This window comes from Lonchura striata, chromosome 6, assembly GCF_050655825.1.
Source record: "Lonchura striata isolate lonStrDom1 chromosome 6, ASM5065582v1, whole genome shotgun sequence".
NCBI classification, from domain to species: Eukaryota; Metazoa; Chordata; class Aves; order Passeriformes; family Estrildidae; genus Lonchura; species Lonchura striata.
Window position 1 is genome coordinate 25,467,555 of NC_140708.1, and position 17,494 is coordinate 25,485,048.

The following is a 17,494-nucleotide window of genomic DNA, read 5'->3' on the forward strand; positions in this document are numbered from 1 at the left end:
GATGCATTTATGTCTACCCCATAAATCTCTCTCTCACTGCAAATTGCTTCACATCCAGCAGTAGGAAGTGTCATGCTTAGGATACCAAAGGAATTGTTACACGTGTAATACGCAGTTCTTTCAATTTTTGTTTACACCTCTGAATGAAGAGCCCTAAGGATCCTCTTCAGCTTTATGGGCCCCTGAAGTGAATGCTAATGGTCTGAAATACAGCATAAACTTGAACTGTGTCAGACTGAAAGACATTATTAGTTTTTATTAAAACTGCTTTCAACCTCTGATCTGCACAACTATAGATTACTAGTGGTTGATTCATACCATACAACTTTGACAACAACAGGTTTTTTCTTGGTACGAGTCTTCAGACTGGATAAAAAAAGGTGAAAACCACTAATGTTGGAGACAGAAATTTATATTTAATTTTGACACCCAAAATACCCAAACCAACACAATGTTATCACCTTAATTTCCAATCTGGAATGAGAAAACTTTAACTTGAGTGACTACTTAGCCACCAGTACGGCAAAATCAGAGGTAGGACAGGTACTGATTTCTTTCCTAATCCACAGGGCAAGCAGGGAACCCATGAGGAGCATAAGCAGAGCTGAACAACTTTCCTGGTAATGCATAGCAGATATCTGTCTCTATTCCCAGAACTCTGTATATAAACTGAGATGCCCTTTTTTTTTTTTTTGACTCATTCCAACAATTGGATGAGTCATATTAATGCCAGTCTAGGTAAAAAGAAGATAGTGTAGAAACTACTCGAAAAAGGCAAAAAATAAACTAGGAGCAGAGAGTGACCTAAAGAAGAAAAGTGTCTGAGTTCACTGGATACATTTTATTGAAATTGGGATATTTTTATCTTGATCTTTCTTACCAGGCAGGCTGAAGGGAGAACAACAAGAATAAACAGATTTGAATTCAGGCCACAAGAAATAACAAAGGAGAATTTGCAGACATGCAACCATTTTCCAATTGAAAACAGTAAGATAAATTTACTTTATATGGTAAAAAACTTTCCTAAAACTTTTACTTTGAAAACTGAAACACAATATGAAAACCATGTATTTAATAGGTCTTATTGAAGACTTTTTGTGTTTACATGCAAAAATATACAGAAGCACCAGAGGGCACCATCCTATGCACGAATATACCCATGGTTAAGTAATCAAAAAATCTCAAGAGAACTAAAACTTAACATGCCAAGGATTCCACACAACCTTTCAAAAAATTAATATTCAAAAAATTATCCTGAAATAATCTATTTATTCCATACATATATATTATTACTCTATGTGAGCATCATAAATGTCTTCACAAATGATTACAGGATCACTTCAAAAATATATTTCTGCTATCATTTCATACAATTATTTCTGTGCACACAATCAGGATATATGTCCTTAAATGTCTGAGTGTATGTGGGAGTAAAAGAGGACGAGAATTTCACAAGGAGGGAAATAAAAAGTTAGAAGAAAAAAAAAAAATCATATAATCCCAGATGTTAATTTAATACATTGACTGGACTACTGGAAGGGCAGACAATGGAAGTGCATATAGACTATTTTGGAAGTTTAGCAAATACCCCACATTTGCTTTTTCCCTTCCTCATCTCCAGTCTAGCTTCACATGTATGGCCTCTACACCAGAAAATTACAGTAACCAGACCTAAGTACAATTTCTACTGTAGTCTTCTTGTTTTAGCTTAGAAAAATAGATATCAAGAATAATCAGAATGGGAACTAAAGTAATTTTGTCTCATATCTATAGCAATAGCTGTAACTTTTCAAAGGGGAGAAGAATTGCTCAAGAACTCAGGCTTCAGGCCAAAAACATGAACTTGAAGAATTTATTTTATTAAAAATAAAATCACTATACTTTCATAAGAAAATAGTAATGCAGAAGATAATATTAATTCCTGGATGGTGATAACTCTTTCACTTAAAAATCATTACTAGAGCAGTCTAATAAATAAAAAAAAAAATTTAAGAAATTCCATTGGAATTTTTAAAAAAATTGTATTTCTTAAAGGCTTTGGGATATTTTTGTATGTTCTTGCAAATGGGTAATGATTGAACTTTTAATGGCAATCCATATTCAGGAAAGACAAATCTGAGCTTATGGAGCATTACTGTAAACTTTTTGATAGAACAATTCTTCTAGTAATTATTTATAGGAGGTTCTAGCAGCAGCAGAGACTTTTAAAACAGATTATGTCTTTTAAAATAGCCAAAAAACATGTCAGAAGAAAACCCCAAACCAGGACAAAGAAACTCCTTATTAATGACTTGCCACCTTTCACCATTTTCACACCTCCCCCCAGCCCATCCTGTTCTGTGCCATTTCTAGGATGAATTGCAGATTTCCCCACCCCTGCCTATATTGCCACAAAGTCTTTCATTTCCTGATTACACAAGACATATGAAGCAATTAAAAACTGTATGTACACATTCCTTTCAGGATACTGATAACCACTCAGTAAGTGCCAATCAGTCACAGCTCCATGAATGCTGTGACAATGACAGGAATTACACATATCTGTACAAGAGTTGTACAAGTCTGACATGGAATGTAAGTCTTGACCATGCAACTTCTGACCTTCAACAGAAGCAAGAGAAAAAGATTCATTTGTAGAGCTTCAAATTAAGCACCATGGGGGAAAAAAAACTACTGATTACTTTGATCAATTACATGAAGGCAGAAAAAAAAAGTCCCCCCAATCATGCACTTTTTATTCAATTTTTCAAAGTAATACTTTAAACAAAATACACACGCAAATATATCAACTCTCAAATGAGGAAACTGTGCTTATGGATAATCATGTTTTTAGAATTCATATCTTGCTACCAATGCCAATTTTGTTCTGATGCTAGAGATGGCTCACAACTAGTTCCCTTACACAATGCAAGAAGTAACCCTCTAGATGCTCTCCCTATTTCTCCTTTCATTGCAATAAAATCCCAAAATGAAACAATAAAGCTATACTAAATACAATTTTAAAACAAAGTAATATTTTGCACAATGAGTTTAGTGGGATCAGTGCAGCAGAAAACACTGGCATTGCAAATTAAGATTCTGCCCTTACCACAGCCCTGTCACACTGTGACTATAACCATGGCATCCCTAACGATGATAGAGTATCACACACTCCATTTGAGCTGCAATTTCACAGGAAACACTGCAGAAACTTCCTTTGTCCTACAATATACAAAGATATTTTCTGTTTACGCAAGCTGCAAACGTTGTAGGGATTTTTCCATGGAGTAATTTCATATAGGTGGCTGCATACACCCTAAAAAGCTTTATAAAATAATGTCCAGGTGCTTCCTGTAATTCAATTGCAGTGATGGTAATAAGCACATTTCTTAAAACCTAAGCAGCCTTTCAATGCCAGATGCCACCCATGTTCCAGTTCTGCCATTCTTATTCATAATAACATCTCACCACTCTATTTAAAAGTTCACATTACATGCCAGAACAACACAGAACTCAGCTATGGCCTATTCAGAGAAAAGATTTTATTAATCTTAGTTTAGCTGTTATGCTTTGCTTGCCTGGTTTTCCTGGATGTGCAATTTCTGTCAATTGTTCTCACTAATAGTATCCTGTTTCTATGAGCAGGAAAGGGCTGAGTACAGTTTGTTAGTTAACATTACTTCCTATAAGCAGGGTCCTTATTCTGTAGTAGCAGCACTAGAGCATTCATTGTTCATGCTGGATAAGCAGTGGCTCACGCTGATGGCTGTTAATGGACATCCTCTGCAGCGAACACCAACCGATAATCAGCACACCCAGATTTGCAATAGACTTCCTCCTTCCTGTTTTTACACTGCTGACCAAGGAGATGCCTCTTCCTGCTGAGCCTTTGTGCCACTTACCGATGTATGAAGTAAGAAACTGAAAAACAAGTGCTGCACTACCACTTTTTTCCTAATTTTGTGTTGTAATAGTAGATAAAAAGGCAGCAGGGGAAATGGCGGCTTCGCTTGCTTTGGTGGTGGCTATCGCCAGGGAACGAAGTGCCAAGTTTGGCCATCTGTTTCATATTCCTAAATGGATACAAGTGGATGGAGTTGGAACCTATGTTATTTCATAAAGTAGGGAACTGAAGTCTATATAGCAGTATTTTTATCTTCCTTTAATATTTTCAGAGACTGTTTGTTACATAAATTGTTATATTTTAAAAGCAATGGATTAATCTGTAAACTAAATTGTGAGCTTTTAACTTCTTTTTAAAAATCTGATGAGATTTCTATTACACATGTACAAGAAATAACTAGGCCTCCATTACAACCTCTAGCTAATCTGTCAACTTTATCTAGAGCACTTGAGACATAATCTTCTAGATAAATACACACCAATTTTTTGGAAGAAAATAAATCTCAAATTTCAACAATCTCATATGTGTGTTCGCAAGACATACGAAATAGAACAGAATATTTCATGTCAGATATGTTTAAGTTACTTATTTCAATAGGTTTTGAATATCAACATTACACAGATGTAAATACATTATTTCAGAAATTTAAGAAGTTCCAGATAAAATAAAATACCTAATAATTAAAGTTTCAAAACCAATTAGATTAAGAATGTATTCTATTTAATACAGATCAAACCGAACAATCCTTTCCTGCATCACACTCCTCTGCAAACATATAACCAAAGCATGTATTTTACAATGATTTTGTATTATTCATTTTTGTTAATTCTATGAGCTCACATAGACTATACATATAAATCATCATGTATTTAATTAATGTAAAACAACAGTCTGTGCTGTATATTCTTTGCATATCTCCCAGGATCACTGAAGAAAGTAAAACATGACTTCTAAAAAAAGTCTGTTTTCAATTCAGAAGCTGAACTGAAACCCAGTGTTTCTCTCAGTTAGGAAGCCATTAAGAGTGTTGATGCAACTGACTCCAGTTCTCTACCTGCTTGATGAACAAACTAAGAAAATCTGTTAATTTCTCTGCAGCTTCGTAAATTTATGAAACATACCAGAACAAATATGCAATATAAAACAGTATCTGCTGTTTTACTTTTATATGGAAATTAACTGAAAACAAAACTTGTAAGAAAAACATTGTTTCTATGAACAAAACAGGGTAAAAATCCTTCAAAGCCATTCTATGCCTAAGGAAGCGTGCAAACTGTGAAAGTCCCAAAACTTTGATAGGTTAAACACTTCCTTTTGAAGCTGAAATGTCTCAAAAGTATCCCCCAGGTACATATATGACAGTATATGCTTTATTAATTTTGTATTACTCTGATTCACAGGAGAATTGCAAGTTACACTCACTGCAATTTTGCAAGCAAATTCCTTTCCCTGAGACACAGTGAAAATCCCACTCACGGTATTAGAATTGAACACTTTTCTCATGCTATATTAAAAAAAAAATCCCCAGCGTCTTTTAGGTCTTCTCTGTCCAATCCCACATCTCTTTCCATCAAGGCTGATGCACTCTAAAATCTGTTTCCTTCCTTCTTAATACCTCTGTCAGTGATTAAGTTCTCTACTAGTTTGCTATTGCTGGCAAAGGTTGAGGTACGGAAGGGCTTCAGCCAGGCTCCAGGAGAGATCATTAACTCCTTCCTGCACAGGAAGGACCCAGTTTATCAGGAGTACAGATAGCTCTGTACTGGACATGTACAGGATGAGGAAGAGAAACATTGTTGAAAACACTTCATTGAGCTGAACCTCAAATTGAACTGTTATTGTTATACCAAGCTCTGCGGTGATAGGGATTAGGTTTGGTCATTTCAAACATCACCAGAAAATAGGCAGAAAGCCTAGCCACACCTAGATTTTACAACTAGCCACCACAAGTCTTTCAGAAAGATAAAATCTCATGTGATTACCTGATGCTGATGCAAAGCTAGCACTGTATTTCTGAATGAGTTAGTACTTAATAGTTTACTACAACCCATAAAAATAGTTCCCTATTTGCAAATCCTTTTCTGGCATTATCTTAAAAGCACATTATTTAAGACATATTAATCCTCTTCAATTTGAATGAGCTCATTTTAGTAGTAGAATACATAAAATGCAACATGACAAAGCCTGCAAATACACCAGCACTTACCAGTTAAAACCAGACTTATATTTAACTGAATTATGCTAGGGCTCCTCAGGTAGATATCAATGGTTCAGCCTGGAGCACAGGCTGTGCTGTTGGCTTTAAAAAAAAAATCTACAAGGAAGTAAGCATCAGTGTGACTGGCATTTGTGAAGAATGTCAAATTATGCACTTCCTATGCACATGGCAGGTCCAAAATCTGGGTCACCAGACACTTAATAAAATCAGCTTGATCAACAAGTCAATGAAGAGATGTCATGAATAAGAACTGGCTTTTCTGAATTTAACTGAGGTAAGAGTGCACAAGCATAAGCCAGTCATATGAAGAGACGGCTGAATTTAAATGAAACAATGAAACAAAGTGCATGAAACACCTATTAAGTACACTATTCTGATGATGATGTATCACATGATTCCCCTATTTTAAAAGCTTTAATTTATTTTTAAATTTGTTCCCTAAAGACTAGGACAATTCCAAGCTCTTTGATAATGCCTGTGAAATTGGAGAGAGCTGTTTCAGAACAATTCACACAGGTTACTAGCTAGGTTAAAGCTTCACTTGGCAGTTGCCCATTTGGAAATCACTGCAAGAACTGAGTCAGAAGCTGATGTGTGAAATGTTAAAAGATCAAGATAACCTGATTTGCAGACACATATTCCAGGACAAACTTAATCAGCATTGAACCTAAAGACTTTTTCAAAACAACAAATAAAAAAAAAGCAGTGCAGATATGATTACCTGTGAATAGTTTCATCAGGTTTTATAAAAACTTGAAAAGTAATACGTTGAAACTTGCAGCAATGTGATTCCTTATAAAATACTTTTGCTACCAATGGCAAATCTGACTAGGCTATAGAAAAATCAGAACTGCAGTTCTGCTGCTGTATGCCAGATTAATCAGTTTGCAGCACACACTCTTTGTATGCCCTTTTGACTCTATATAATGGACTAGCAATAAAAAAAAATTGCTCCTTCATAGCAATACACATCACACAGACAGTTGCTTTATCTGACTGTTGTCTTTCAACTTAAGTACTTGGAATACCATCAAACCCTACACCAAATAACAAAATCTGCAACTGACACTATAAGCAATCCTCTATTTTTTTAGGATACACTGGTTCACAGCAACCTGGTCATTCTCCTTACTCCACAACAATCCAGTTACAAAACAGAAATTAGCTATTATAATAAAGATAAACTGATATATAAATATATGTGCTGGTTTAGGCTGGAGTTAATTTTCTTCACATGGCTGGTATGGGGCTGTTTTGGATTTGTGCTGCACACAGGGCTGATAACAGAGATGTTGCTGTCATTGCTGAGCAGGGCTCACACAGAGCCAAGGCCTTTTCGTGCTGCCACCCTGGCCAGGAGGCTGGGGGGAGACACAGCCAGGACAGGGGACCCCAACTGACCCAAGGGCTATTCCAGAGCAGATGCCATCGTGCTCAGTACACAAAGTGGGGAAAAGGAGGAAGGGAGGAGACATTTGGAGTGATGACATTTTGCCACAACAACCCCCTGCAGCACTACAGGCTGGGAACAGAGTGGCTGGACAATGCCCAGGCACAAAGGGACCTGGGGGTACTGGTCGACAGCCAACTGGACATGAGCCAGCAGTGTGTCCTGGTGGCCAAGAAGGCCAAGGCCATCCTGGCCTGTATCAGGAGCAGTGTGGCCAGCAGGAGCAGGGAGGTCATCCTTCCCCTGTTCTCAGCACTGGTGAGGGCACACCTCGAGTGCTGTGTCCAGTTCTGGGCCCCTCAGTTTGGGGGGATGTTGAGATGCTTGAGTGCATCCAGAGAAGGGCAACGAGGCTGGTGAGGGGCTTGGAGCACAAGTCCTGTGAGGAATGACTGAGAGAGCTGGGGGTGTTTAGCCTGGAGAAAAGGAGACTCAGAGGTGACCTTGTCACTCTCTACAACTTCCTGAAAGGTGGCTGGGGCCAGGTGGGCGTTGGTCTCTTTCTCCAGGCAGCAGCTGACAGAATGAGAGGACAGAGCTGTGCCAGGAGAAGTTTAGATTAGAGATCAGGAAAAAATTCTTCACTGAGTGACTGGGCACTGGAATTCTCTGTCCAGAGAAGAGTGGAATTATTGTCCCTGCATGTGTTCAAAAAAAAGACTGGATGTGGCACTTAGTGCTATGGTTTAGTTAATGAGGAAGTGTTAGGTCATAGGTTGGACTCAATGATATCAAAGGTGTTTTCCAACCTAGTTCATTCTGTGTTCCAGAGTAACCACTACTTGTGACAGGGTCCCGCTGTCGTGGACATGACTGAACAGCTGTCTCCCCATGGGATGCAGTGAATTCAGTCCTTGCTTGGCTTGTGTGTGCAGCCTTTGCTTCGCCTATTAAACTGTTTCTACCCCAGTCCTCAAGTTTCCCAGCTTCTACCCTTCTGATTCTCTCCCCCAGGCTGCAGGTGGGGGAGTGAATGAGCAGCTAGGTGGGCTTTGCAGTCTCAGCTCAGTGCTGCTTTTACCAGTGCAATGCAGTCCTAGATCAGTGGAAGGTGACTGCAGCATACTGCAGCATCAGACAGAAACACATCAACTGAAAGGTGCTAGTGGGTGTGATTTCTTCAACCAGAGACAACAGGACAGCAAAATGTCTTCACATGAGGCTCTCTAAGAACTCTGCAAAGAAGTTTCATGGCCAGCACAACTTAAAGCAACCTAGAAGATGCTCTAACATCTACCAGGCAACAGCTTTGTGATGACAGATTTCAGAAAGAGAGAACTGAATTAAAAGCATTTTTACATTGACTTTTACGGAGCACTTTCCAAGTTGTGATTGTCAGTTAAAACTACAGAGTACATTCTGCTTATAGATAGATACATCAATAGACACAGCGCCTCCATATCAACTTCACCTTAGCAACTTCCATTATCAAATCCCCCACAGTTTTTATATTTAATTTTTCTTTTGTATTTTTGTTCAGTCAACGGATTGTGGGCCTGGAGGTACTCCCCTGACAGGCTGAGTATGTATGGGAATCACAGAACACTGCAGACTTAGTGACGCAAAGCTCACAAGACGAAGTGTTCAGAGAAAGTCTACCATATGCTTAGGAAATATTTTGCCAAGCTCGAGTTTAAGAGGTAATTCATCTTTCTAGAAAAAAAAGCTTTGAAATACTACACATTACCACAGACTCAAAGAAACTCATATCTGTAGTAGACAGGACACTGGCAGAACAACTTCTACTCTGTCAAGTTCCACTTTGACCTTTTTCAACCAACCATAAACTAACCATCATATAAGGTCAATTATTTTCTTCTAAAGATAATTTGTCTTACTAGCTACCACAGCAAGTCCAAATGACTATTCAAGAAGTGTTAAAACACAGAGTTCAGTGAGGGCCTTACATTTTTTGTTATTAAGTTTCTGATTTTTCTGTTGTGGTTGTTGAGAGGATTATGGAAATTGCCTTCCTTGTCTTCTTCCACTTCCTTTCAAAGATTAGAAATAAGATAGCTCTCCCTGAGAGAAGCTCAAAAGTATGCATGCAACATGAATACAATATTAACATGTTCTATAAAAAGGTGAGAGTGATGAGCCTCTAACAAGTTTTGTCATTAATCTCATTTTGTTAGCTATTAAAGCCAAAAAGATGCTGATAAAAGCTTCACAGAGTCCGATGAAAAAAAAAAAAATCCTGGCTTGCTATAGACACAGTCTTCCTATTTAATGAAAGGCATGTTGGCTTGAGTCTCACTTATAATGATTCAGCATGTGTTACTGAATTTAGAGATGCAAGTAAAATAGCAGCAAATTTAAATTGATAAATTAATCCAGTTAAAATCTTAAAAGGAAATTAACTTAATTCAATACAATCTCTTCACTTCTTGAGATGCAGAGCAGTCTTTAGGAGCTTATTCTCCTAAATAGTAAATAATCCCAACTGCACTAGCTGTATGCCGATTCCTCCTATAAAGCACCTATATTTCACATTCATCTTTATGGGTGGATCTCAGCAGTAGAAAATCATCTGCAGGATCAGTCTGTATGTTGTTCCTTACCTGCAAATTATACACAAAACCATTATATATCAATAAATGTTATTATTTCTTATATCATAAGAACAAGTGCTGCCAGTCCTATAGCAGGGTAGGAAACAGCACCCTGATGGTGACAGCTATACCCAACCAGCAAACAAAACACTGAAGAAAAAAAGGAGCAAAAATGTGTTTCCATGGAATCTAAATACGGCCCACAAGAAAAATGTACACTTCCTTCATGAAGCATGGATGCACTATGAAGACATTAGTATCTTGATAATAACAATTAAGAATAAGTCAGATCTTGCATATCCTACAATCTTCAGCATTTAATATTACCTCATGCTACTTATCCAACCACTCACCTCAAGTCCTTCTTTTGTTCTGCTATTTAAGTAGGTATGTTGGTACTTTATTTGATGTGGCAATGCTATAAATATTCTCCTAGCATTACAACCCAGAGATTACAAAAATATTCCATTTCACATAATGAAATTAATGTAATCTCAGTCATTACATGAGACAACTGGCTTCAATAGCTTCTGTGACTAGAAATCAATGGATCACTTCATGTTGTAGCCTTATGCAACTGCACGTAGAATTACTCAACTCATTTATTTGATTCATACTGTTTAGCAAGTAAAACCTAGTTCTGATGCAGAAAATAATGCATTTTACATTCATGCTTCTTTCGTTGAAATAGATCTTGTAATTTGATGTGGGATTTCAGACTTTTCAGTTTCACACAGCAATTCACAAATTTTAACAGACAGCTGAGCAGACAGCTCAAGTTTTGATCTCAAATACTGCTGTTCTCAGGAAATAGAAGCATATTTCTGTGGTGTTGGCTGGACTTCTTTCAAAACAGTCAGCCAGGTGTAACCACTCTTTCACCGAATTTCTTTATTTGTAATTGAACACTAGAGGTTAAATCAGACCAACATCCACTTTTTCCCTAAAAATCCTGAAAGTCAGCAATGCAAAATTTCCTTACTGGAAAATCAGTGACAGAACAGAAACATGAGAAAAAATAAGAAATTAAATTTAGTATTTATAAAAAAAATCAGCATATTTTAAATGCTTAATATAGATAAGAGATTCATATGGTCCCTTCCCCATCCACACCTGTGGATGCCTTCTTCTGCTGTGTAGCCTAATACTCTGTCCTTTCTACAGGTGACTCTGATATAAGCTCTATACTGAAGATGGTGGCGAAACTGCAATTATATTTAATATTTTGTTGTGGTTTTTTGCAGGCATCAGCTTCAATCTGTCTGGGCTTGTTAGATGAAACATGGTGAAACTGCCTCCAGGGACAGCTCAAGGCTGAAAGCATCCCAGCTACTTTCTCTCAGCCTAAGCCCACAGACCCTCACAGGTGAGGTTCCTTGTGATGCTCAGCTTCAGTATCTCCACACTGTATTTCCAAAAGCAGCTGTGCTTAAGGAACATGAGGGGAGATGAGAGTGCAGTTTGCTCCAAGCTGACCTCCAAGGCCAGACTGAGCCAGCAAGCGGTCCCTGTGTGATGTCTAGACAAGCCCACCACACTCCCCATGGGGGCTCTCAGAGGATTGATTAGCCCCAGCCTCACACAAATGCCCAGACTGCCACCTCCCACACAGCTTTGGAGGATCCACTGCAGACACACTAGCTAACCTCAAAATCAACTGCTGTGATGTGTGAAATGACCCATTTGGCATGCAACAGAAACTTCTCTTCCACCAGTTCTCCGGATGGAATTCTCACTCATGCGGCCCATGTTCATCCTTTCCCAGCCAGGTTCACGCTCTCCAGCCGGCACCATTCCCACTGCAGGAAAAGCCAGCAGCACCATGCTCATTGCTCTGCAGCACGCTGCCACACAAACTGCCTTTTCCAGTTTTCTGCACACAGGCTCACTGTATCTTTTCAAAGAGATAACATTCAAATTCACAGTTCTCTTCCCCGTCTGGCTAGTGCCTATGTTTTTTTTACTTCTTTCAGACATCTTTAATCGGGGAAGCACCAGCAAAGCTCCATGATGAAGATCCCCTTTCCCCTGTGTTTCCTCAATAACCCAATTCACTTTCCACAGGCCCTGCCCTTATCTCCCCAGCTCTAAGTGAAACGTACTTCCACATTCGCCTCTAACAGGAAAGGTTATGCAAAACCTTTTTTTTTCAAAATGCAGGCTAAGCCATTTGGCAGTATGTGGAATTGGAGGAAAAATACAGAAAACCAAACCACTGCAGTCATGGCATACCAGAAATCTTCTAAACACCGTCACATTTCCAAGCAAACTGACCAGGGACTAGTAGGTATCAGACCGCATCATTAGAGGTTGCACAGTGGAGCAATACAACACCCACCCATGATTCGGTTTCGGCCCCGTTCTCAGCACAGAGCCGGGGGTACCGGCACACCCCGAAGCTGAGCCGTGCCCAAGGGCGGGCAGCAAAGCCCGGCACTGGGCACGGCGGGCGCCCCGAGCCCGGCCATCCGCGCCGAACCAGGGCCGCGCCGTCCCGAGGCCGCACGCCAGCCCCGCCGGAGCCGGGCCGTGCCCAGCTACCGCCCCGGCTGACAATGCCAGGGAGCGGCCAGCCGGAGCTCGGCCCCCCTTCCCTGTCAGAGCGGCGGCACGGCTTGACAGCCCCGCTCCCTGCCCGCCGCAGCGCCCGGGACGGGGGCCGGCGGTCGGGCCCCCACGGAGCGGCAGCGGGGCTGCGCGTCCCCTCCGCACCCGGCGCGGCCGCTCCCGCCGGCGGCGCTGCGGCGGCCCCGCGCCGTCCCCGGGGAGCGCCTGTCAGAACGCGCGGCCGGGCCGCGCCGCGGCTCCCCGGGCCGGCGAGCGGGCAGGGCGGGGGAGCCTCACCCGCCGGCGGCGCCGCGGCCGCCGCGCCCCGCACCTCAGGGTGGGTCCCACGCAGGCCGTGTCGGTGCTCTCGATCTCCTGCAGGATCCGATCATGCTCGGGGAGACTCTCCGCCATCTTGGATGGGAGGGACCCGCCGGCCGCGCCGCTGCGGGAGACGCCGAGGGAGGAGCGGCGGCGGAGCCCGGCGGGGGCCGGCGGCAGCGGCCGGGGAGGGTTTGCCGGTGCGGGGGGCAGGGGCAGGTGGCGAGGCGCAGGTCGAGCCGGGCCGCGCCCTTCGGGTTTGCACCGGCTCGGCGGTGCTCCGCTGCCCTTGTCACGGCAGGGCTAGGCCGGGGGAGTCCGGCAAAGCCGCTCCGTCCCCGCGGCATCTCTGAGCGCTGGTGTCCGGCAGAGACCGCGGGCGGCTGCGCCCGCCGGGCCTCAGCCCCTGCGGCCCCTCAGGGCTCTGTGGCAAACGAGGGACGCGCAAAGTGCGGCCCCTGTCCCGCACGGGCCGGCTGCCCGCCCACCGCACCGCGCTGCAGAGACGCCTTGAAGGCTTGTAGGGTTCAACACGACCTTTTCCACTGAACTAGTTTGGTCTTGTGGCTAGTTCATGGTGTGGTCTTGTTTTTTTATTATTATTTGGTTTGTTTTGATTGGACCGCTCCCGCACGTGCGGGCTGTGCCCGTCCCGGCAGGGAGGAAGGCACCGAGCCCTGAGCTCTGCGGGGGTTTCTGCATTCACGTTATGTCAGTCTTCATTCCTTCCATTCTTTACCTGATAGAAACTTGGGGGTCGGGGTAAAAATAGAACAAAACCAAGACAAAAAAAAGTTTTGCACCTTTATATGCAGTGGCTTGCTGTTTGACTAGAAACTGACATAGTGTTTCCTAATGCTTTGTACAGCAAAGCGTCTTGTGTCAATGAAGGAGGAATAACCTATTTTCTATTTAAATTTTACACTTTGTGGCCTGTGGCCAGGGATTAATTAATTCTTGGGTTTTGCATGCTCAGGAGACAGGATGCACCTGCTTTCTGGGCAAAATGATCTGCACACAAGTGGGAAGTTCTTGTGAAGAAATAGGCCAGATATGTAAAACTTCAGGGTGATGTGTAGCTACATTTTCCAGTAAGGAACTGACAGCATTTGACAAATGTGAATGCATCAAAGTCTACAATTGCATTTGGCATCCTTCCAGTTACTGTTATCAAGCCCATCATCTCTCCTGCCCTGGTGCAACTACACCTGTACACGAGTTAATAAATGGCACCGAAGACAGTGCACATCTTGTCTATGCTTGTGCCTATATCATATTCAGTGTTGATTCAGGTTGTTGATTCACCTACTAAATCAACAAGGACTATTCTGAATGTAGACAAGTGCTTACAAAGTGCATAATTAAAAAAAGGGAAAAATCCTACCACTTGTATTTCCTTCAAGAAATTACTCAAATGCTGTAACAGTTTTCCCACGTTTCTTCTTTTTTTTTTTTCCTATCACCAAAATACTGAAGTTATAGATTGACACATTTTTCAGGGTATATTTAATTTTCTTTTTTTAGCCTGATCGTTAATGCAACCTGACGCCTACAGTGCTAGGCAGGCTATTTTTAAAACTCTTCTACAAATACTGACAATATACTGAGACAAATTACATTGCAATCTTACATATATTACTTTTTAAAGGAGAAATATGCAGAGGAATTTCTTCAGTTGCACTTTTACCATTAAACAGTTTCTGTAAGCTACAAATAAAAAAAAAAAATAAATCTTCAGCTATTTAGAAATATCAGCAGTAAAACCTTAAGTAGTTCTGTCTTTGGTGATTAAACAGAAGTTTCATTTATTAAAAATTTAAGAAGCACTTAATTCTTTAAAAATGTAGCTGTTAACTTTAAACTTAAAACACTGTTACGCAAAAAAGAAAATTTCACCTTGTTTTCATTTTTGAGAACACTTTCTTTTTTCACAAATCTGCAGCCAGCCATCAGAAACAGATCAATTTGTCCAGGTGAAAAGAAAGAGCAGAGTAGGTGACCTTGGTTTGTAGTTTTTCACTTAGGGCCAATCACATTGAAATTAAGCTCAACTTTCTGGTAGGCTTCAGGGTCAGGAAAACAAAGTTTCTAATATATTGTGCTGACTGAAAGAACAACTATAGAATGGAACACATCCATCATAAAGAGTATAATACTAAAAAAAGAAGCATACCTTAAGGTGGTTCCAAGAGGCAGCTCAAAGGACTGGATCTCAGCAAGGGCATTTTCATATATCTGATCTTTATTTTCTTCTAGATAAAATTCTGAGAGATTTGACTTACTTTTCCTTGCCATAGAGTAGCATAAAAGTAATCTAACTTTAGGAGAGGACTTTTATTCTGATTATTATAGTTGACTAAGTGACCGTAGTCAGCAAAACCAAGCATAAAAAAAAAAGATCCTGTGCTAACCTCGTGACTCTTGAGGACTTTGTGTCCAAGAATGGTGCACAGCTGCTCTTTTCCTGTCTGCTGGTATCATTTGCCTCTTATGCACTACCCAGGGCTGCACAGTCTCTTTTGTGTGTGTGTGCCTAATATATATTAGGCTTAACAACAAAATTCCTGCCAAAATAATATTTTTGCATTCTTGAAATAAATATTAAACCTGAAATTTAGTCATTTTGAAAACACAACTTTAAAGGAATTTTAGACACTAGACATCAATGCTTAATTACTCTGATAAGTTTTATGAGATTAATTTTTTTTTAATTAGGTTTTCCTTTTGCTATATAAAAAGCTTGCACACAAGGACTTAGCTGGATTTATGAAAAAGATTTATGGATCTCCTAAAGCAGATTAGAAAAACAGAAACATTTATGTTCTCATAATTTTCCTTTTCAGCATTAGTAGTTGCTATTTATAATAATAAATTGCAGAAAAAGCTTTGTGATAACTGTTGGGTTTATATGTGTGAGCAAAAAAAAAAGCTGTTACTAATTTATTACCTGCATGGAAAAAAATGGATAACAAATGTTGAGAGTAGTGCTGCTGTCACATCATTTTCATGATGATGGCAAAGAAAACACTTTGCACAACTGCCATGGATTACTTTAATTTCAAACATGAGACTGGAGTTCTAGATCTTTAAGTTTAAACAACTGTTTAGAAGCCTAATTCAATATCATTTGGATAATCAATATATTTTGTTTTTTATAAATATTTCAAAGGTTTTAATCAGAATTTGGCTCCTGATCTCAGTGCTGTCCTGACAGAATTGATTAATCCAGACACTCGTGGTGCAGTCAGCAGTTAAGTGCAAGGAAACAGAGCTTACTCACTTTTGAGCAGAGTGATAAACAGTTTATTCACTTCTCTGTGCCCAGTGGGAACAATGAGGAGATGGGTTCACATCAGTAGCAGTGGGAAGGAGCACTAAAGGTTGCAGTGAGTTAGGGCTACATACAGATTTGCAGTGTGTTTCCTTGAACAAGCTGCTTTAACCACCGGTTTATTTTTGAACCAAAATTAAGCAATTGCTCTGTTAGCATTATTATGCAATACATTTCCTGCTTTCATGTTCTACGTGGAATTGTGAGTAATTTTTACACTTTTCACCAGAAATGAGAGCCTGCGATTGACCCATCCAGCCACTGGATGTCACACAAACGCAGATGAAGGGAATGATGTTGAAACTACTCATTCTAATCTTAACAGTCACCAGATTCAGAATTAATTTAACAATTATGAGGTGACACTGTGCAAGTAAACTGTAAATACTATAACAAGCTTAAGCTTATTCGTGTGATGGAAGAAAGTACATCTACTGCCACTGTGGAAGAGCAGAGGCAGGGCAGGTAAATCAGAGGTGCCTCAGACATCTACACCCAGCCAGCACACACTGTGGCTGGCAATCAAAATAGAATTCAGTGATGGAAGCATGACGATTTATACAAAATGCTTTTATGAATACGTGATTTTAAATTAGTTCGATTCTTACAGAGGCTTTGGGTGAAATTTCTTTTTCCTCCTCTTCCAAAAATTTAAACAGTAGCTTGCTTTAGGAAATCAGCTAACCAAAATAAACAGGACTCTGAATCTGTTGTGCAAATGTTCTTGTTGGTATCGCAGCTGCCTGGAAATAAATATGTTTAATAACAAAGCAAAACAATGTAAGAAGAAGCAAACAAATACAAAGGTGAATGACCAAGAAATAGGCAGATGTTAGAGTCTCTTCAGTTGTGGCAGAGGGTGTTGAAGTACCTTGGTTCTTTGGACAGGATCAGACCAAATTGCACCAGGCCTGGCTGCTCAGCTCTCCAGGGTGTTTTTCACCCCCACTGAACCTAAGACCATGACACCCAGAGGATGATCCAAGGTGCAGTGGTGGATCTGTATCTGACCTGAGATCATGGGCAGCAGTACATTAACACCTGCCAAAAGCCCTTTCTGCTGCAATGACCCTGCTTCTACCCTGTGCTGTCCGTCCAGCCTCTGCTCTCCTTCCCCACTTCTGTCATCTGCTCCTCCCCACCATAATTCCAGTGCTGATTAGATGTGCCCAGCATCTACATCTTTCAGTCA

General features: G+C 40.6%; 1 protein-coding gene across 13 annotated transcripts in view; it reads right to left on the minus strand.

The window, feature by feature from the left end:
* The window catches only part of EXOC6 (exocyst complex component 6), an 87,388-nt gene extending 71,988 nt beyond the window's left edge, over window positions 1-15,400 (minus strand). For 8 of the 13 annotated variants that reach the window (XR_014956146.1, XM_077784642.2, XM_085582541.1 and 5 more), the window contains exon 1: window positions 15,145-15,400. Coding sequence is in view for 12 of the 13 variants with exons in the window: in XM_077784642.2 (XP_077640768.2) it covers window positions 15,145-15,266 (122 nt within the window). In the remaining variant the exon portion in view is untranslated. Of the gene's footprint in view, window positions 1-12,981; window positions 13,292-15,144 lie in introns of those variants that run through there. The other 5 variants (XM_085582550.1, XM_085582545.1, XM_085582543.1 and 2 more) reach the window with 3 other exon arrangements.
* Window positions 15,401-17,494: the final 2,094 nt, after the last annotated feature.